Source organism: Oncorhynchus kisutch, linkage group LG12 (genome assembly GCF_002021735.2).
Source record: "Oncorhynchus kisutch isolate 150728-3 linkage group LG12, Okis_V2, whole genome shotgun sequence".
In the NCBI taxonomy this organism is placed as follows: Eukaryota; Metazoa; Chordata; class Actinopteri; order Salmoniformes; family Salmonidae; genus Oncorhynchus; species Oncorhynchus kisutch.
This window is the reverse complement of record NC_034185.2, coordinates 46,582,720-46,603,874: the sequence shown is the minus strand read 5'-3', so window position 1 is coordinate 46,603,874 and position 21,155 is coordinate 46,582,720. Positions and strand designations below refer to the sequence as shown.

Below are 21,155 nucleotides of genomic sequence, written 5' to 3'. Positions count from 1 at the left end.
TTTGCTTGAACGAGAGCCAGTCAGCTTGAGTATGTGTGTGCCAAGCCTTTCGTCAAATGCAATTCTTGAGATGTCGTAACTCCGCACGATCACGGTCGATCCTGTGGATGAACCTGTTTTTAATTCTCATTTTCTTTATGCGGGTGTGTTTGTTAACAATACCACAGAAAATATTTTAAAATAAGGTTCAAGGTCCAAGGTCCACTTCTCTCCCACTGTCTCTTTTCTTTCTCCTCAGTCAGGGTGTTGTAACTAGTGACTGATCTGTAGCTGGTCTCTCTCTTCATTCAGAGTGTTGGAGCTTGTCTGTAACTGGTCTGTCTCTTTCTAAAACTGGTCTCTGTCTTCAGTCAGGGTTTTTTAACTGGTCTGTATTTGGTCTCTTTCTGCAGGTAAGTTGGTCTTGTAAACTAAGAAGACTCTTTCTGCAGATGAATTTGTCTTAAAACTAAGAAGGCTCTTTCTGAAGGGGATTTGGTCTTAAAAACTAAAAAGACTCTTTCTGCTGGTGAGTGTCACGCCCTGACCTTAGAGAGCCTTGTTATGTCTCTATTTTGGTTTGGTCAGGGTGTGATTTAGGTGGCCATTCTATGTTCTGATTTCTATGTGTTCTATTTCTTTGTGTTTGGCCGGGTATGGTTCTCAATCAGGGACAGCTGTCTATCGTTGTCTCTGATTGGGAATCATACTTAGGCCGCATTTTTCCCTGTTGTGGGAAGTGCTTTGTTAGGGGCACTATGGTCCTTATAAGCGTCACGGTTTTGTTAAGTCTTGTTTTGTTGGTGACATTTTATTCTAAATCAAATAAAATGTACGCTCACCACGCTGCAACCTTGGTGTCATTCCGGCGACGGCCGTGACAGTGAGTTGGTATTATAAACTAAGAAGACTCTTTCTGTAGATGAGTTGGTCTTAAAAACTAAGAAGCTCTGAGAGATCCGTTATCTGCAATAACAACTAAAACAGATAACCACAGATCTGCTGGTAATTTGTAGGAATTATTACATTTACCAACAGTGGACAGACAGGCCTATGATCCCAGTCATTCGGACAACACATCAAGACATATGAAGGGTCTCTTCCCTGTGTTATAAAATGTGTTTATAGTTGTTCTTTGCGTTGTGTGTGTGAGAGCGAGAGAAAGATTGTGTGTGTATTAGGTTGACCTCCTGGTCCGTTCTTTGGAGAAGTGTCTTCTACCTCTTTGTCTTGGTGCTGGTCTCATGGTCCCTCGGTGTCTGCACTGCCGTAGATGTCCACAATCATCTCCTCAGCTTCACTTCTGTCAAACTTGACCTTCTTGGTCACATCTGGCTTGTCATGAATGGCCTCAGACATCTCCAACAATGTATTGTGTTTTCTGACTATATACTATACAGCAATGTCTACTCAGGTTCTGAATCTATCACTGCCCCTGTGTCTGATTTGTGTCCATTTCTGAGACGTTTGTGATATGTTGTCCCCAGAAGAAGGGGAAATGTTAAAAGAGGAAGATAAAGTAACATGGTGGTTGAGGTTGGGACATGTTCTTTTCCTTCAAAAATATTCATCTGATTCCTGAGTAGTTAGTGTAGACTTACCAGACCTGGGATGAAATACTGTATGAAAATATGAGAATGGCTTGCCAAGGAGAACTTCCAAATGGACAAATTTGAGGTAAAAAGAAGTTGGAGCAGTCAACAGAAAGACGGATTGATTTCTTATTGCTCACTTTAATACATTGTACAGGATGCGAACAGGTGACTGACATTTCAACATAAAGCTGACATCTTCCTCAGAGTGACCTGACCATTGCACATAAATCCTATTTATAGCCTTGCGGCCCATTGAGACACAACAATGTAAAATAATTCTAATGATAATATGTTCCAAGGTAAACTGAAAATTATATCACAAAATAATAAGATAAACGGTGTGTCTTGTTAATCAATAGGCCATGTCAAAATTTACATTTGGGTGTCTGTGAATTCGGAGATGACGAGACCTAATAAATGAATCCAGTGTCTAAGGAGTACTACCAGAATGCCTCTCCGTGTGAAATTATTTAAAATACTTCTGTTGCAACAGAAAAGCCCCAGTACCCACCTGGCTCTGAAGGCAGGCTAAAGCAAACACTCAAAGCTTTTGAAAGATTTCAAGTTGTATTTGAACCCAGGTCTTGCACTTATCTGATGTGCACCTATCAGGAGTCGACTGTACTGACTTTACAACCTCATACTGGTCTCCTCTATCTGTTCTAATGCAGCTGTTTACTTTTTGTGTTGTGTCTCAATCATTGTCTGTGTCTGTGATGTGTCCATTTAATGACTGAAGACAGGAAGCTACTAATGCATCACAGGAAGTAAATGGGAATTTGATTCATATGTTCAGAATGAAACAAACATAAACGAGTAAGTATGGAGACAGGATGAGAGAGGGAGAGTCAGAGAGAGTCATAGAGAGAGATGGAGAAGGGGAGATGGTGGATGGGTAGTTACAGTAGGTTATTGTTACACATCTCACAAATCCAGATATGTTTTTGTGCACAATTTATATCATTCCATGTCTTTTCAGGCTGGTCTTGTCCATTTCTTAGTACAACACAGTCCTCCCCCGGAAAGGTTGAAACACTTCGTCCATTATTAGGCTGGTCGATTATCCAGTAACTATGTTAACAACACAGAGAACCAGACAGACACACTGTAAGTAAAACATCATCCTAAATATAAGACATAATGCCTGTGTTTCTTCAGCTTGAAAGCCACACGCTGTCAGATGTGGGCCACCAACAAAAATTAACACTAAAATAACACATCTTAGATCTGAATGAATGAAATATTCTTATTAAATACTTTTTTCATTACATAGTTGAATGTGCTGACAACAAATTCACACAAAAATTATAAATGGAAATCAAATGTATTAACCCATGGAGGTCTGGATTTGGAGTCACACTCAAAATTAAAGTGGAAAACCACACTACAGGCTGATCCAACTTTGATGTAATGTGATCATTGGTGGATGGAGCGAGACATGATGTCCCAGATGTGCTCAATTGGATTCAGGTCTGGGGAACGGGCGGGCCAGTCCATAGCATCAATGCCTTCCTCTTGCAGGAACTGCTGACACACTCCAGCCACATGAGGGCTACCATTGTCTTGCATTAGGAGGAACCCAGGGCGAACCGCACCAGCATATGTTCTCACAAGGGGTCTGGGGATCTCATCTCGGTACCTAATGGCAGTCAGGCTACCTCTGGCGAGCACATAGAGGGCTGTGCGGCCCCCAAAATAAATGCCACCCCACACCATGACTGACCCACCGCCAAACCGGTCATGCTGGAGGATGTTGCAGGCAGCAGAATGTTCTCCACGGCGTCTCCAGACTCTGTCACGTCTGTCACATGTGCTCAGTGTGATCCTGCTTTTCCAGTGGCAAATTTGCCAATCTTGGTGTTCTCTGGCAAATGCCAAACGTCCTGCACGGTGTTGGGCTGTAAGCACAACGCCCACCTGTGGACGTCGGGCCCTCATACCGCCCTCATGGAGTCTGTTTCTGACCGTTTGAGCAGACACATGCACATTTGTGGCCTGCTGGAGGTCATTTTTCAGGACTCTGGCAGTGCTCCTCCTGCTCTTCCTTGCACAAAGGCAGAGGTAGCGGTCCTGCTGCTGGGTTGTTGCCCTCCTACGGCCTCCTCCTCATCTCCTGATGTACTGGCCTGTCTCCTGGTAGCGCCTCCATGCTCTGGACACTACGCTGACAGACACAGCAAACCTTGCCACAGCTCGTATTGATGTGCCATCCTGGATGAGCTGCACTACCTGAGCCACTACCTGTGTTTTTATGAAGATGATCTGAAGCAATACCATTTGTTTTCAATGTCTCCATATCACAACTGGATGGTGAAATCTCTCACCTTGTTATTAGTGGTGTGCCGTCAACCCATTTCCAGGACCCCTCAGTCTCTCTGTCAGTCAGACCAATCCAGGCTCTCTTGTTGAGGGCAAATAGAAATCTCTGTTGTTGAGAAAGATAAATGAACACCAATCAAAATATGTTTATCATGTCTCTCTCTGTTTGTATTTATCTATCTCCCCCCACTCTCTCACCTGTTTCTCTCTGCTGTTTACGATCATCAGGTCTGCTCCTCTCTCCATACAGTCCTGCCTGCTCTCACTCCAGGTTTTAGTCTCAGAAGAGACGAAGTACCAACAGGATTCAAACTTGTTCCAGCCTTCAGAACAGGTTAGTTAAAACATTCATTGGCATCTCATTGTTCTTCACTCATTAATGAAAGAATACAAAAAAGCATTTTAGTACGTGTTCGGGGCCGTAACCAGGGATTGAATTTCAATATAATAAAAACAACTTTTCAATGGTTTTTGGAGAACAACAAAAACAAGCAAAAGTTACCCCAGCCTTTCTCACCTTGGCTGCTGTAGGTTCTTTCACCTCAGTTGATCTACAAACACACAGCCTAAGAGCTATACAACATTAATGTTATACCCCGGAAAGGGGAGAAATATGAGAAATGAGTTACACTGAGAAGTAGCGTCAGTGACTGTTCAGTCAGTTGTAGTATTGAAATGTGTAATTCATCATCTCTTTACATGGATATGGCTTTTCTCAAATGACATTGCGTTCACATTTGCATTATTAGGCATTACTAATCAAGCTCCGCACAAACAGATATCAATGGGGCACACAGATGATCATGTTGTCACATTCACATGAAGGATTTGAATATTACTAAGGATTCTGTATTAATATCAGTGATGTTGTGGTTAGAAAAAGATGTGTAATAGGTAAACTATAAACTCCGTGGTGATCAAGATAAGAAGAACAACCAGTGATATAAAGGAAATGTAGGACTATTTTACACTTGCATTGTTAGCATTTTGAGTGCATTTAAATGTAGGCCTACAGGGAAGATAGGCCATGTGAATATGTTCCTATTTAAACACATCTTCTTTTCTTTTAGTTCCTAACTTCTTTGAAACAGATTTAGTCAGGGGACCCCACATGGGACCCCAACCCTAAGTTTGGGAAACACTACTGTTGCTACTGCTGAGGTGGGCTCCTTTTAACGTTACCATCTTACTTCATCCTTCTAGCTGGCTATGTAATACTAGCCAGAGCCCTTCAACATTACTTATACTACCCAGAGCCCTTCAACATTACTTATACTAGCCAGAGCCCTTCAACATTACTTATACTACCCAGAGCCCTTCAACATTACTTACACTACCCAGAGCCCTTCAACATGACTTACACTACCCAGGGCCCTTCAACATTACTTACACTACCCAGGGCCCTTTGACATTACTTATACTACCCATAGCCCTTCAACATTACTTACACTACCCAGAGCCCTTCAACACTACTTACACTACAGAGAGCCCTTCAACATTACTTACACTACCCAGGGCCCTTCAAAATTACTTACACTACCAAGATCCCTTCAACATCACTGCAATGGAAGTCTACAGACATGATGACAGATTACTACTAATGTATTGCTTATTTATTTCAAATTAATGGAAGTTCTGCTATTCTTTCACATTGTGTTATAGCAATGAGTTTGTGACGTATTGACTGTAAGAGTAACGCATTGATGTTATGGATACCTGTGTGATTGTGACTCTGTCTGTTACTGTGTTTGTGGAGGGTAATCGGAAAAACATGACTGACTGACATATCTATAAGCGACTATTTAATAGTTTTGTACTCATTCTCCGAGATTCAACTTGTATTTGTTTGGGGATGTCTGTAGACACAGCAGGAGATGCTGGTTTTTAAAATGTACTTTTGTCTGGCATCTTGCAAACACAGTCAGCAGCGTCTCTAGTGTCTACTTGAGCGGACTACGAGCTGGAGTAGGTCGTTTCACGTCTCAGGCCCTCGGCCAGTGCTGTGAGAGGGAGGAGTTAGCCATTTGAGAAAGTGGTGAAAGTGCTGCTTAAAAGGCAAATCCAGGATTCATTGGCAAACTTAACAAACCGATGTTCTTGATTCCACTCGTTTTCAAAGACAAGCGATTAGAACTCAGTCAGATCAAGAATCTATTTCATTCATTTTTCTCATTAGAAACAGTTACTGAGGTCAGCACCTCAATGTCCTCATGTAGCTACGGCCCTGTGCATATCGAACATGTAGAGTTAATGTTATGATCGAGTGTTAGGTAAACTCACCCGGATTAGAACACTTTCCCACAGTATACTCTTTCTCCTTGTCGAGCTGGTCTCTCTCTATAATCAGGTCGTTGTAACTGGCCGGTAGCTGGTCTCTCTCTTCAGTCAGACTGTCTGCTAAAAGAGGACAGAATATATTGGATGTGGTTTGCCAGTCATTTAAACATGTCTAACATAAGAAGCACTTAGCTAAACAGAACAACATTCATAGGTTGTAAAAGTCTGATATAATGTAATGATTAAATAACAATACACTCACAGACTAGTCGCAGGGAGATGTTGAGAGCGACTTGTAGAACACACAGCATCCCAAAGCCTACAGCAACCATCCCGTAGAGTCTTCTCCCTGAACCGTCAGGTGCTGGGGAGATACACACTGGTGTGAAAACACACGGACACACAGCAGAGTGCAGTTTCAACATAATCAGCTACAAGAGGATCGTTTCTCACAGCTGTCTTGTGGTATTTTATTAGGATCCCCTTTAGCTGTTGCAGCAGATACTCTTCCCTGGGGTCCACAGGAATTGAATGTATCACTATGATATGTTGAAACCTCTGAAAACACTGAAAACATACATGCCTTTGCATATTTAAATGTGGGGTAAAATAATATAACTAAAATAACTTTTCCACTGGGACTTTTCTGTTCTTGCGTCATGTGTTTGTACGTCTTGGTCATTGTGTGTGTGTATGTGCGTGTGCGTGGGTCAGTGGTGTAGAGCAGGTCTGAGCAAGGCCCATCACACCCAACCTGGGAGGGGTGTCTTTTTTTGCCATGGGGAAGAGAGAAAATGTTGCTGGTCTAGAGCACATTTCCTGCTCTTCTACACATTTTGCCATGAGGCTGAGAGAATTGTAACAGTTTTAACGCTAACTTCCTGTAATAAAAAAACTATATTCAAGGCTTATGACATGTTCATTTACTCTCTGTGGGGTGAGAGGGGCCCCAAAGCTTCTGTGTGTGTGTGTGTGTGTGTGTGTGATAGAGATTTCTGTGTTCTTACCTGAGGGATGTGTCTCAGTTGTCACTCTCCTCATTGCTCCATTCTGGTTTCCTTCAATAACCTTGTCAATTTCAACAACCTCTTTGTTGACGTAGTCATCCATCTTAACTAACTGTTTGATAACCTTTCTAACTGACTTGTAATGGTAATATCTACTGTATGATTCCAACTGTACTGACAAGTAGTTGGTTAGTAGCTCTGATGTGTGACTTCACCTGGTACCTCTATGAGCTCTGTCTCTGGTCCACTGCAGTTGATATAATGTTGAGTATCCAACCACCTTCAAACAGGAACATAGACCTGACAGGATCATCTAACCGAGTGATAGAACATGACAGCTGCAGGACAACAAATAGTGACAAGTGCAACCTTTCAGCCTATCACTTTGTGAGAAATGTTGGTTGTTTCCGCAGCCTTCGTTATCGCTCAAACTCTTTACCGCACTGATGACCATTTAGGGGTATTTATTTTGTAACAACGCTGTCTCTGTGCGAAATCAGTTTGAAGAGATATTATGAAGTTTCTGTGGAAAATGTCTTCATCAGAGGATTTAAAGGGAACTTCACTTGTGTGTTGTGGGTGTGCGTGTGGCCTGCGTGTGTCTGCATGTATCTTGTACAGTATATGTGTGTGTCCTCTCTGTACAGTTCTGCCCTCTGTCTGTGACCAACTGGAGGAGACACTGTTTTAACTATCTAATCACATTCAATCAGAAAGCTGGTAAAACCTTGTTAAATGACATTGTACCTTTATTTATTCATCTGTGCCTTTGTGATTATTATTATTAAAGAGATAAACGTATGCTAATAATTGGACATGAAAAGATCTACAAACGTTTTACTAAACATAGGTCTATGCTGGAAACGTACATGTTTCTAATAAAAACAATTCTGACGTGTATTTTACAGAGTACAGTATGCTTTCCTCTGAATCTTCACATCAATGTTTTTTGTTTTCTCTCTCTCCATCATTCACTTGACATGTCTTCTTCCTCTACAGCTAACCGGGTAAAAAAATAGATGTGGTTTTCAGACACAAGGTTCACGTTTATTTTTCACATATTTTATTTCCACTTAACAATAGCATAATGGAGATTTCAGTAGGGAACATTTTGCTCCCATCCATCACCAGCTCTTACATGAACTCTTTCAAAAACATGGCAGTTGTCATGTTCCAATTGTTGATCTCATGACCATGTATTAGGTAAACAGATTTGAGAACTTTCAATTAAGATCACTTCTTCATATATTTGGATTTATTTGATTTAACCTTTATTTAACTAGGAAAGTCTGCTAAGAACAAAATCAAATTTGCAATGACTGCCTTCCAAAAGGCAAATGCCTCGTGCGGGGACGTGGGCCTCGTAATAAAATAACTACAATATAAATATAGGACAAAACACACATCACAATAAGAGAGACACAACACAACCTAAAGAGACACCTAAGACAATAACATAGCAAGGCAGCAACACATGACAACACAGCATGGTAGCAACACAACATAACAACACCATGGTTGCAACACGACGTGGTAGCAGCACAAAATATAGTACAGACATTATTGGGCACATCAACAGCACAAAGGTCAAGAAGGTAGAGACAACAATACATCACACAAATCAGCAACAACTGTCAGTAAGAGTGTCCATGGTTGAGTCTTTGAATGAAGAGATGAAGATAAAACTGTCCAGTTTGAGTGGTTTCTGCATTGAACTGAAAAGAGGAGCGATCCAGGGATGTGTGTGCTTTGGGGAATGTAACAGAATGTGACTGGCAGAACAGATGTTGTGTAAGGAGGATGAGGGCTGCAGTAGATATCTCAGATAGGGGGAGTTAGGCCTAAGAGGGTTTTATAAATAAGCATCAACCAGTGGGTCTTGCGACGGGTATACAGGGATGACCAGTTTACAGAGGAGTATAGAGTGCAGTGATGTGTCCTATAAGGAGCATTGGTTGCAAATTTGATGGCTGAATGGTAAAGAACGTCTAGCCGCTCGAGAGCACCCTTACCTGCCGATCTATAAATTATGTCTCCGTAATCTAGCATGGGTAGGATGGTCATCTGAATCAGGGTTAGTTTGGCAGCTGGGGTGAAAGAGGAGCAATTTCGATTGAGTAAACCAAGTCTAGATTTAACTTTAGCCTGCAGCTTTGATATGTGCTCAGAGAAGGACAGTGCACCGTCTAGCAATACTCCCAAGTACTTGTATGAGGTGACTACCTCAAGCTCGAAACCCTCAGAGGTAGTTATAACACCTGTGGGACGAGGGACATTCCTCTTACCAAACCACATGACCTTTGTTTTTGAGTTGTTCAGAAAAAGGTTTAGGGTAGAAAATGCCTGTTGGACACTAAGAAAGCTTTGTTGCACAAAATCCGGGTTAGGGGCCAGCTGGGTATAAGACTGCATATAAATGAATGAGAAAGCTTCCTACTGCCTGAACCATTGTTGTTGATGTAAATTGAGAAGAACGTGGGGCCTAGGATTGAGCCTTGGGTTACTCCTTGATGACAGGCTGTGGCTGAGACAGCAAATGTTCTAACTTTAAACACTGCACTCTTTGAGAGGAGTAGTTAGCAAACCAGGCCAAAGACCCCTCAGAGACACCGATACTCCTTAGCCGGCCGACAAGAATGGAATGGTCTACCGAATCAAAAGCTTTGGCCAAGTCAATATAAATAGGAGCACAATATTGTTTTAAATCAAGGGGAATGGTGACATAATTGAGGACAGTTAGGATCAGTTTTATCTCTTCTTTAAATAAAGGATGTTCCGCGGCTGCCTTCCAAGCAATGGGAACCTCCCCGGAGAGGAGAGAGGTTAAAAAACCTGGATAAAGGCTTGGTGACGATAGGGGCAGCAACCTTAAAGAAGAAAGGGTCTAAACCATCTGACCCAGATGTTTTTTGGGGGTGAAGTTTAAAAAGTGCCTTGGACTCGGTGACTGCCTGCAGGGAGAAACTTTGTACCTGGGCAGTGGAAAAATAGGGAGAACTATCGTGGATAGTCGCATTAGAAGGGGTGGTAGATCAGCAAATGTTGGACGGACAAGGAGGTATGGCTGAGTCAAATAGGAATCCTGACTTAATGAAGTGGTGATTAAACAGCTCAGCCATGTTCTTCTTGTCAGTAACATCCACATCATCAACATTAAGGGACATGGGCAGCTGTGAGGAGGCGGGTTTATTCGCTACTTCTTTAACTGTTTCCCAGAACTTCTTGGGCTTAGACCCACAGAGAGAGAACTGCTCCTTAAAGTAACTAACGGATAGCCTGAGTGCACTTATTTCTCATTTGCTTGAACGAGAGCCAGTCAGCTTGAGTATGTGTGTGCCAAGCCTTTCGTCAAATGCAATTCTTGAGGTGTCGTAACTCCGCACGATCAAGGTCGATCCTGTGGATGAACCTGTTTTTAATTCTCATTTTCTTTATGCGGGTGTGTTTGTTAACAATACCATAGAAAATATTTAAAAAGAAGGTTCAAGGTCCAAGGTCCACTTCTCTCCCACTGTCGCTTTTCTTTCTCCTCAGTGTTGTAACTAGTGACTGATCTGTAGCTGGTCTCTCTCTTCATTCAGAGTGTTGGAGCTTGTCTGTAACTGGTCTGTCTCTTTCTAAAACTGGTCTCTGTCTTCAGTCAGGGTTTTGTAACTGGTCTGTATTTGGTCTCTTTCTGCAGGTGAGTTGGTCTTGTAAACTAAGAAGACTCTTTCTGCAGATGAGTTTGTCTTAAAACTAAGAAGGCTCTTTCTGAAGGTGATTTGGTCTTAAAAACTAAAAATACTCTTTATGCTGGTGAGTGTCACGCCCTGACCTTAGAGAGCCTTTTTATGTCTCTATTTTGGCTTGGTCAGGGTGTGATTTAGGTTGGCATTCTATGTTCTGATTTCTATGTGTTCTATTTCTTTGTGTTTGGCCGGGTATGGTTCTCAATCAGGGACAGCTGTCTAACATTGTCTCTGATTGGGAATCATACTTAGGCAGCCTTTTTTTCCCCTGTTGTGATTGTGGGAAGTTCTTTGTTAGGGGCACTATGGTCCTTATAAGCTGCGCAGTTGGTTTGGTATTTCTTTGTTTTGTTGGCGATAAAAAAAATGTATTGTCACAGTCCCTCTGCAGTGCAGGGGCGGTTCCTCCTGCAGGCAGAGGAGGGTCGTTAGTGATTGGAGTCACCTGGGCTCAGGGTATTTAAACGGCTTCACTAATCACTCTTCTCTCCCTCTGCTCCTCCAGGTATGATCCTGTTTTGTTTGTTCCTTTGTAGTTTTGCATAGTTTTCACTCAGTCATTCACACACACAGATTCACGCATCCCTGCACTTTACAGACACCTTACATTATGATCCTTTCACACCTCATTCCTTTTTCTTTGTTTAAAGTTAATAGTTTTGGTTTACAATAAAGAGCCTTTTTGATTGGCCAAAACTTGTTGTTCATGTCCTCTCATTTTTGCCACAGGCTATGAGCCGCCCTGTGACAGTATGCTCACCACGCTGCACCTTGGTCTCATTCTGACGACAGCCGTGACAGTGAGTTGGTATTATAAACTAAGAAGCTCTGAGAGACCCGTTATCTGCAATAACTAAATCAGAGAACAACAGAATGGCCGGCAATGTGTAGGAATTCTAACATTTACCAACAGTGGACAGACAGGCCTATGATCCCAGTCATTCGGACAACACATCAAGACTTTAAGGGTCTCTTCCCTGTGTTATAAAATGTGTTTATAGTTGTTCTTTGCGTTGTGTGTGTGTGTGTGTGTGTGAGAGAGAGCAAGACTGTCTGTGTCACTCCCTGACCTGAGTATTCTTTGTTTTCTTTATTGTTTTGGTCAGGTCAGGGTGTGACATGGGTGATGTATGTGTTTTTTTGTACTGTCTAGGGGTTTTGTAGGTTTTTGGGGTTGTTGACTATCTAGGTGTTTATGTCTATGGTTGCCTAGATTGGTTCTCAATTAGAGGCAGGTGTGTATCGTCTCTAATTGGGAACCATATTTAGGCAGCCATCTTCTTTGGGTATTTCGTGGGTTGTCTGTCTAGTTGCCTGTGAATGGACATTTATAGTATTGCTTCATGTTCGTTTTGTAGTTTGTTTAGTGTCAGTCTTTATTAAAATATATAACATGTATTCTCATCACGCTGCGCTTTGGTCTCCTCTTTATGACGAACGTGACAGTGTGTATTAGGTTGAGTTCCCGGTCCGTTCTTTGGAGAAGTGTCTTCTACCTCTTTGTCTTGGTGCTGGTCTCATGGTCCCTCGGTGTCTGCACTGCCGTAGATGTCCACAATCATCTCCTCAGCTTCACTTCTGTCAAACTTGACCTTCTTGGTTACATCTGGCTTGTCATGAATGGCCTCAGACATCTCCAACAATGCATTGTGTTTTCTGACTATATACTATACAGCAATGTCTACTCAGGTTCTGAATCTATCACTGCCCCTGTCTGATTTGTGTCCATTTCTGAGACGTTTTTGATATGTTGTCCCCAGAAGAAAGGGAAATGTTAAAAGAGGAAGATAAAGTAACATGGTGGTTGAGACATGTTCTTTTCCTTTAAACATAGTGGTAGTGTAGACTTACCAGACCTGGGATGAAATACTATATGAGAATGGCTTGTCAAGGAACACTTCCAAAAGGACTAATTTGAGGTAAAAGGAGTTGGAACAGTCAACAAATAAAGACAGATTGATTTCTTATTGCTCACATTAATGCATTGTACAGGATGCGAACAGGTGACTGACATTTCAACGTCAAGCTGACATCTTCATTAGAGTGACCTGACCATTGCACATAGATCCTATTTATAGCCTAGTGGCCCATTGAGACACAATGTATAATAACTTGTTCCAGGGAAAATGGCAAAATATAGCACAAAATAATTGTTTCGTTAATCAATAGGCCATTTCAAAATATACATAGGGTATATTTGGGTGTCTGTGAATCCGGAGACAACGAGACCCAATAAATCAAGGCATCAACATTATAGAAATGAGCACAGAGAAAAATCATGAATTCACCCCACTGGATCCAGTGTCTAAGGAGAACTGCCAGAATGACTCTCTGTATGAACTATGTAAAATACTTCTGTTGCAACAGAAAAGCCCCAGTACCCACCTGGCTCTGAAGGCAGGCTAAAGCAAACACTCAAAGGTTTTGAAAGATTTCAAGTTGTATTTGAACCCAGGTCTTGCACTTATCTGATGTGCACCTATCAGGAGTCGACTGTACTGACTTAACAACCTCAGACTGGTCCCTTCTATCTGTTCTAATGCAGCTGTTTAATTTTAGTGTTGTTGTGTCTCAATCACCACATCATGTCTGTGATGTGTCCATCATTTAACGACTGAAGACAGGAAGCTACTAATGCATCCCAGGAAGTAAATGGTAATTTGATTCATATGTTCAGAACGAAACAAACAAACGAGTAGGGATGGAGACAGAATGAAAGGGGAGATGGTGGATGGGTTGTTACAGGAGGTTATTGTTTGTTACACAACTCACAAATACAGATATGTTTTTCTGCACAATTTAAATCATTCCATGTCTTTTCAGGCTGGTCTTGTATATTGTGTAATTCAACACAGTCCTCCGCCGGAAAGGTTGAAACACTTCGTCCATTATCAGGCTGCTTGAATGTCCAGTAACTATGTTAACAACACAGAGAACCAGACAGTCACACTGTCAGTAAAACATCATCCTAAATAAAATACATAATGCCTGTGTTTCTTCAGCTTTAAAGCCACACGCTGTCAGATGTGGGCCACCAACAAAAAGTAAAAAACATACACTGCTCAAAAAAATAAAGGGAACACTAAAATAACACATCTTAGATCTGAATGAATGAAATATTCTTATTAAATACTTTTTTCTTTACATAGTTGAATGTGCTGACAACAAAATCACACAAAAATTATAAATGGAAATCAAATGTATCAACCCATGGAGGTCTGGATTTGGAGTCACACTCAAAATTAAAGTGGAAAACCATACTACAGGCTGATCCAACTTTGATGTAATGTTCTTAAAACAAGTCAAAATGAGGCTCAGTAGTGTGTGTGGCCTCCGTGTGCCAGTATGACCTCCCTACAATGCCTGGGCATGGTCCTGATGAGGTGGCGGATGGTCTCCTGAGGGCTCTCCTCCCAGACCTGGACTAAAGCATCCGCCAACTCCTGGACAGTCTGTGGTGCAACGTGGCGTTGGTGGATGGAGTGAGACATGATGTCCCAGATGTGCTCAATTGGATTCAGGTCTGGGGAACGGGCGGGCCAGTCCATAGCATCAATGCCTTCCTCTTGCAGGAACTGCTGACACACTCCAGCCACATGAGGTCTAGCATTGTCTTGCATTAGGAGGAACCCAGGGCCAACCGCACCAGCATATGTTCTCACAAGGGGTCTGGGGATCTCATCTCGGTACCTAATGGCAGTCAGGCTACCTCTGGCGAGCACATAGAGGGCTGTGCGCCCCCCCAAAGAAATGCCACCCCACACCATAACTGACCCACCGCCAAACCGGTCATGCTGGAGGATGTTGCCAGCAGAATGTTCTCCACGGCGTCTCCAGACTCTGTCACGTCTGTCACATGTGCTCAGTGTGAACCTGCTTTCATCTGTGAAGAGCACAGGCCGCCAGTGGCGAATTTGCCAATCTTGGTGTTCTCTGGCAAATGCCAAACGTCCTGCACGGTGTTGGGCTGTAAGCACAACGCCCACCTGTGGACGTCGGGCCCTCATACCACCCTCATGGAGTCTGTTTCTGACCGTTTGAGCAGACACATGCACATTTGTGGCCTGCTGGAGGTCATTTTGCAGGACTCTGGCAGTGCTCCTCCTGCTCCTCCTTGCACAAAGGCAGAGGTAGCGGTCCTGCTGCTGGGTTGTTGCCCTCCTACGTTCTCCTCCTTATCTCCTGATGTACTGGCCTGTCTCCTGGTAGCGCCTCCATGCTCTGGACACTACGCTGACAGACACAGCAAACCTTCTTGCCACAGCTCGCATTGATGTGCCATCCTGGATGAGCTGGACTACCTGAACAACTTGTGTGGGTTGTAGACTCCATCTCATGCTACCACTAGAGTGAAAGCATTCAAAAGTGACCAAAACATCAGCCAGGAAGCATAGGAACTGAGAAGTGGTCTGTGGTCACCACCTGCAGAACCACTCCTTTATTGGGGGTGTTTTGCTAATTGCCTATAATTTCCACCTGTTGTCTATTCCATTTGCACAACAGCATGTGAAATGTATTGTCAATCAGTGTTGCTTCCTAAGTGGACAGTTTGATTTCACAGAAGTGTGATTGACTTGAGTTACATTGTGTTGTTTAAGTGTTCCCTTTATTATTTTTTTGAGCAGTGCATATATAGTGTCAAAAAAATTCCTTTTTTTCCTTCTTTAAGAAGATAATGCTTGGTTTCTATGATTCATCTATAGAGCTCATTGAATGACATCTATGAAGGGAAAAATGTGTTTTTATGAAGATGATCTGAAGCAATACCATTTGTTTTCAATGTCTCCATATCACAACTGGATGGTCAAATCTCTCACCTTGTTATCAGTGGTGTGCCGTCAACCCATTTCCAGGACCCCTCAGTCTCTCTGTCAGTCAGACCGATCCAGGCTCTCTTGTTAAGGGCAAATAGAAATCTCTGTTGTTGAGAAAGATAAATGAACACCAATCAAAAGATGTTTATCATGTCTCTCTCTCTATGTATTTATCTATCTCCCCCCACTCTCTCACCTGTTTCTCTCTGCTGTTTACAATCACCAGGTCAGCTCCTCTCTCCACACAGTCCTGTCTGCTCTCACTCCAGGTTTTTCTCTCAGAAGAGACGAAGTACCAACAGGATTCAAACTTGTTCCAGCCTTCAGAACAGGTTAGTTAAAACATTCATTGGCATCTCATTGAATTTCAATATAATAAAAACAACTTTTCAATGGTTTTTGGAGAACAGCAAAAACAAGCAAAAGTTACCCCAGCCTTTCTCACCTTGGCTGCTGTAGGTTCTTTCACCTCAGTTGATCTACAAACACACAGCCTAATAGCTATACAACATTCATGTTATACCCCGGAAAGGGGAGAAATATGAGAAATGAGTTACACTGAGAAGTAGCGTCAGTGACTGTTCAGTCAGTTGTAGTATTGAAATGTGTAATTCATCATCTCTTTACATAGATATGGCTTTTCTCAAATGACATTGCGTTCACATTTGTATTACTAGGCATTACTAATCAAGCTCCGCACAAACAGATATCAATGGAGCACACAGATGATCATGTTGTCTCATTCACTTGAATGATTTGAATATTACTAAGGATTCTGTATTAATATCAGTGATGTTGTGGTTAAAAAAATATGTGTAATAAGTAAACTATAAACTCTGTGGTGATCGAGATAAGAAGAACAACCAGTGATATAAAGGAAATGTAACTATTTTACACCTGCATTGTTAGCATTTTGAGTGCATTTAAATGTAGGCCTACAGGGAAGATAGGCCATGTGAATATGTTCATATTTAAACACATCTTCTTTTCTTTTAGTTCCTAACTTCTTTGATACAGATTTAGTCTGGGGACCCCACATGGGACCCCAACCCTAAGTTTAGGAACCACTGTATTAACCTCTCTCCACCTTGCTTCCTCTCTCTCTCTGTTTCCTCTGCTTCCTCCTGCATGCATTGCAGCCTCCATCAGCCTCACCACTGAGTGCCACATCACTGTCTGTCTCAGTAGCCTAATCTTTGTAAAGCAAAGTTATTATGAGAGCTTAGTAGCCTATTTGTTGCTCCTGTTGAGGTGGGCTCCTTTTAACGTTACCGTCTTACTTCATCCTTCTAGCTGGCTAAGTAATAATACCCAGAGCCCTTCAACATTACGTATACTACCCAGAGCCCTTCAACATTACTTATACTACCCAGAGCCCGTCAACATTACTGATACTACCCAGAGCCCGTCAACATTACTTATACTACCCAGAGCCCTTCAACATTACTTATACTACCCAGAGCCCTTCAACATTACTTATACTAGCAAGAGCCCTTCAACATTACTTATACTACCCAGAGCCCTTCAACATTACTTATACTACCCAGAGCCCTTCAACATTACTTATATTACCCAGAGCCCTTCAACATTACCTTTACTACCCAGAGCCCTTCAACATTACTTATACTACCCAGAGCCCTTCAACATTACTTATACTACCCAGAGCCCTTCAACATTACCTTTACTACCCAGAGTCCTTCAACATTACATATACTACCCATAACCCTTCAACATTACTTATACTACCCAGAGCCCTTCAACCTTACTAATACTACCCAGAGCCCTTCAACATTACTTATACTACCCAGAGCACTTCAACATTACATATACTACCCAGAGCCCTTCAACCTTACTTGTACTACCCAGAGCCCTTCAACCTTACTTGTACTACCCAGAGCCCTTCAACATTACTTACACTACCCATAGCCCTTCAACCTTACCTGTTCTACCCAGAGCCCTTCAACATTACTCACACTACCCAGAGCACTTCAACATTACTTATACTACCCAGAGCCCTTCAACCTTACTTGTACTACCCAGACCCCTTCAACATGACTTACACTACCCAGAGCCCTTCAACCTTACTTGTACTACCCAGAGCCCTTCAACATTACTTATACTACCCAGAGCACTTCAACATTACTTATACTACCCAGAGCCCTTCAACATTACTTATACTACCAGAGCCCTTCAACATTACTTATACTACCCAGAGCCCTTCAACATTACTTATACTACCCAGGGCCCTTCAACATTACTTATACTACCCAGAACCCTTCAACATTACTGTAATAGAAGTCTCTGATTCATAATCCTACAGACATGATGACAGATTACTACTAATGTATTGCTTATTTATTTCAAATTACTGGAAGTTCTGCTATTCGTTCACATTGTGTTATAGCAATGAGTTTGTGACGTATTGACTGTAAGACTAACACATTGATGTTATGGATACCTGTGTGATTGTGACTCTGTCTGTTACTGTGTTTGTGGAGGATAGAGAGAATAAGAGAATAAAGTAGACGGCACGGGTCAACATTTTGATTTATGGCCCTGTGTCCAGATGACGTGCACATGTGCAAATATGGGCCTCCGGCCAGGACATCCTGTTCCTGTTGTCGCGTGTTAGAGGGTGTGTTATTTTATATCTATATTGCATCTATTCTTTTGAAGTTGTCATGCTGATTGATGTCTAGGGACCTGGTTGAACTGGGGGGGTTCTGTGTTTTAACTTTTGAAAGAGTATGGCCCCACACCCCCAGTTTTATTGCCCTTATGGTTGCTATCTATTAAGCAGGAATGTCTGGGTTATTGGCTGTGGCAGACACATTATAAATAAAAGTCCAGAACAAGGCATGTGACCCCAGAACAGTAAACAAGATTTTTAAAATAAAGCCCAGAATGTTAAACATAAAAATATGTCTCCTAGGCCAATTCTCGGGGTGCTATGCGGCTCATGTCATGAACCCAATGACAAAAGCCTGGAGGATGTTTTGTGTGAAGCCCCAGAATGTTTTAAAGGAGTTTTGGGTACGAGTGAGGGACATATGTCTTACATATTCCAACCTGAGGAATCTACGGTTAAGATATTCACAGACAGCGGTCCCAAACCCCTTTATCGGGCAGAACCCGGGAGTTTTTCTCCAGCGCTAAGGATGAGAGAATGGCTTAAGATAAGACTCACGCTGTGTTAAATTGAACAGGCCCTGAGCGCTTCAAGTTTACCCAGATATGCGTTGGAAGAACTGGTCTGTGGACGAAGTGATCTGATGGCCCTAGGAATTGCTTCAATGGCGTATACCCCTGACTCCAAAGTGACAATTTTAGCATGTGAACATGCTTGAAATCTGTCAGTTCACATGTATTTTCCAAAGCATGCAAGGAGGTCAACTTTTTTATGCCAGTGTTCAGTTTTAAATGGGGCGATGATCATATTTTCAGAACACTGATGAATAAGCTGGACAGTCTTTTCCAAAATCGTGAACAATTACGGCGATGGCCGAGGTTATCGTTGAGACATACCCAGGACTCACAAACCAGAAGGAGGATCTTTCTCTGGAGTGAAAACGTCCGGAGCTTCGATGGAGCGGGCAAGCGTCTTTGCAATGGTGAATTGGAAACGGATAATGGTCAGGGCTAACCAGCCCCTTTATCTGTAACAAATAGTAAACATGTTGAATTATAACGTGTGTTAAAATGTATGTACTAAATATTTTGAATTAAGTCATTGGTTTTAAAAATGTTTCTCACCCTTTAACGAAAGGAGAAACTGTCTTTTCTCTCACGCCCTGGTCTTATAAAAAATAATGTATTATTTGTAGTCTTTCCTACAATGTTATGTTAGAAACATTACTGGTTATTAAAGTTTGTAATGATGTACAACTGTAGGCCTCCAATGTTTTTACATAAAACACTCGTGATGCATGTTTAAATATTAGTCAAATTTGGTAATTAATTCTAACATGTCTTAAAAAAGTTAAAAGGAATTTAAAACTGTATCTCACCCTTTAATGATAGGGAAATGTATTTTACATCATCACCCCGGTCTGTCGTGAAGAAAAAAAAGACACGGAAAATCAGGGTGCGTGCTTGAGTGTGCGTGTGACGGACCAGTAGGAGTGTGTGTGGGGGTAAAAATGTTGAATTAAAACCTTGCCTTGAGGCATCTGCACTTTATCTCTGTAGGGGATCGGTTGTAGACAAAATGTCTCGACATCCCCTCCTGTTGTTTGAATTCACTGCCTTTGTTCTCTAAACCAAATATACAGGCTGTTGCAAACATGACATCTCCCGAGAAAATGCCACCACGGCCCTGTAAACTCATTCCGTACATTCTCTAGTTAGGGACACGAACGCAGAGCGAGTCTAGTGGAGCATATACTTTAACACCATGTTAGCACAGCTTTAGTGCAAACCCACAGGCCAACAGCCCCGAATATTTAGCTGCCAGGACCGATTAAAAAAAAGAGTCTGTGAATCCCTCCTAATGGATTTTTCTGAAGGCTACTGGACTGGTGATTGGTAAGCGACTGTTAGACAGGGATTCTCAGAAGCAAACTGCGCCCTGTCCTTTACGTAGCCCTTCACCATCACACAATTGTCGGTGTAAGTCAAAATAACCACATACCCACTAATATTTAGATATTAAAAAACAAAAAGTGTGCACTCTGAACGACTTCGGAAGAGCCGTTGAAACAGATGCTATTCTACGTTTTTTGTACTAACGGCCTTACCCTAACTCCAAACACCTGGCAGCAGTACCAGGACAGATAACAAAGGATAGTCTGTGAAGCCCTCCTCATGGATATTTCTGGAGGTGAGTAAGTGAAAAATATATTTTAAGATTTGTTTGAATATTATTGTGATATTATTGTAATATTAAACACGAGTTATTTGTGTTTTAAACGGGGGTGGACAACGATTTCTTTTAGGTATGTATTTCATGCTAAATGCACATATAAGTTAAAGTGTATATATTTCGTATAACTGTTAGATAATATTAGCGTTTTAATGTATATCGTATAACTGTTAATATTCTCTAACGTTTGTAGGGTCCCCATCATTTACGCAGCTTTAAGATCTGGACTCGCTAAATTGTCTGGATATTATTGTAATATTAAACACGAGTTATTTGTGTTTTAAACGGGGGTGGACAACTATTTTTTTTATGTGTGTATTTCATGCTAAATGCACATATAAGTTAAAGTGTATATATTTTGTATAACTGTTAATATTATCTAATGTTTGTTAGGGTCCCCATCATTTACGAGGTTTAACTGATCTGGAACAGAACGAGTTAGATGGTGATTCGCAGACTCAAACCCCCGGCAGCCAATAGCCATCAACCTATTTTCGACGTAAGTCCAAATAATCACATATCCAAGAATATTTAGAAATTAAAAAACAAATAGTGTGCACCCTATATTAAAA

At 41.8% G+C, this 21,155-nt stretch overlaps 2 protein-coding genes and 1 long non-coding RNA gene across 6 annotated transcripts in view; all 3 read right to left on the bottom strand.

The window, feature by feature from the left end:
- The window catches only part of LOC116376532 (C-type lectin domain family 4 member E-like), a 30,053-nt gene extending 22,422 nt beyond the window's left edge, over positions 1 to 7,631 (bottom strand). For both annotated transcript variants that reach the window (XM_031837630.1, XM_031837631.1), the window contains exon 1: positions 7,302 to 7,631. The gene's annotated coding sequence lies outside the window, so the exon portion shown is untranslated. The remainder of the gene's footprint in view (positions 1 to 7,301) is intronic.
- Positions 1,693 to 7,568, bottom strand: LOC116352786 (C-type lectin domain family 4 member E). Of its 2 annotated transcripts, none has more exons than XM_031837628.1 (6): positions 7,178 to 7,568; positions 6,433 to 6,534; positions 6,174 to 6,290; positions 4,092 to 4,216; positions 3,899 to 3,999; positions 1,693 to 2,645 (listed from the first exon to the last, which is right to left on the bottom strand). In XM_031837628.1, exons 1-6 carry the CDS (start codon positions 7,278 to 7,280, stop codon positions 2,474 to 2,476), a joined length of 720 nt encoding a protein of 239 aa, XP_031693488.1. In that variant the 5' UTR covers positions 7,281 to 7,568; the 3' UTR covers positions 1,693 to 2,473. The 2 variants fall into 2 exon arrangements, with proteins under 2 accessions (XP_031693488.1, XP_031693489.1); XM_031837629.1 differs by having other exon boundaries at positions 6,174 to 6,287; positions 7,178 to 7,567.
- Positions 7,632 to 12,854: 5,223 nt separating the features above from the next.
- Positions 12,855 to 20,935, bottom strand: LOC116376533 (uncharacterized). 2 transcript variants are annotated; one of them, XR_004211962.1, is made up of 4 exons: positions 19,248 to 20,935; positions 15,919 to 16,043; positions 15,726 to 15,826; positions 12,855 to 13,823 (listed from the first exon to the last, which is right to left on the bottom strand). It is a non-coding gene; the product is annotated as an uncharacterized LOC116376533 (long non-coding RNA). The 2 variants fall into 2 exon arrangements; XR_004211961.1 differs by lacking the exon at positions 19,248 to 20,935 and having other exon boundaries at positions 15,919 to 17,232.
- Positions 20,936 to 21,155: the final 220 nt, after the last annotated feature.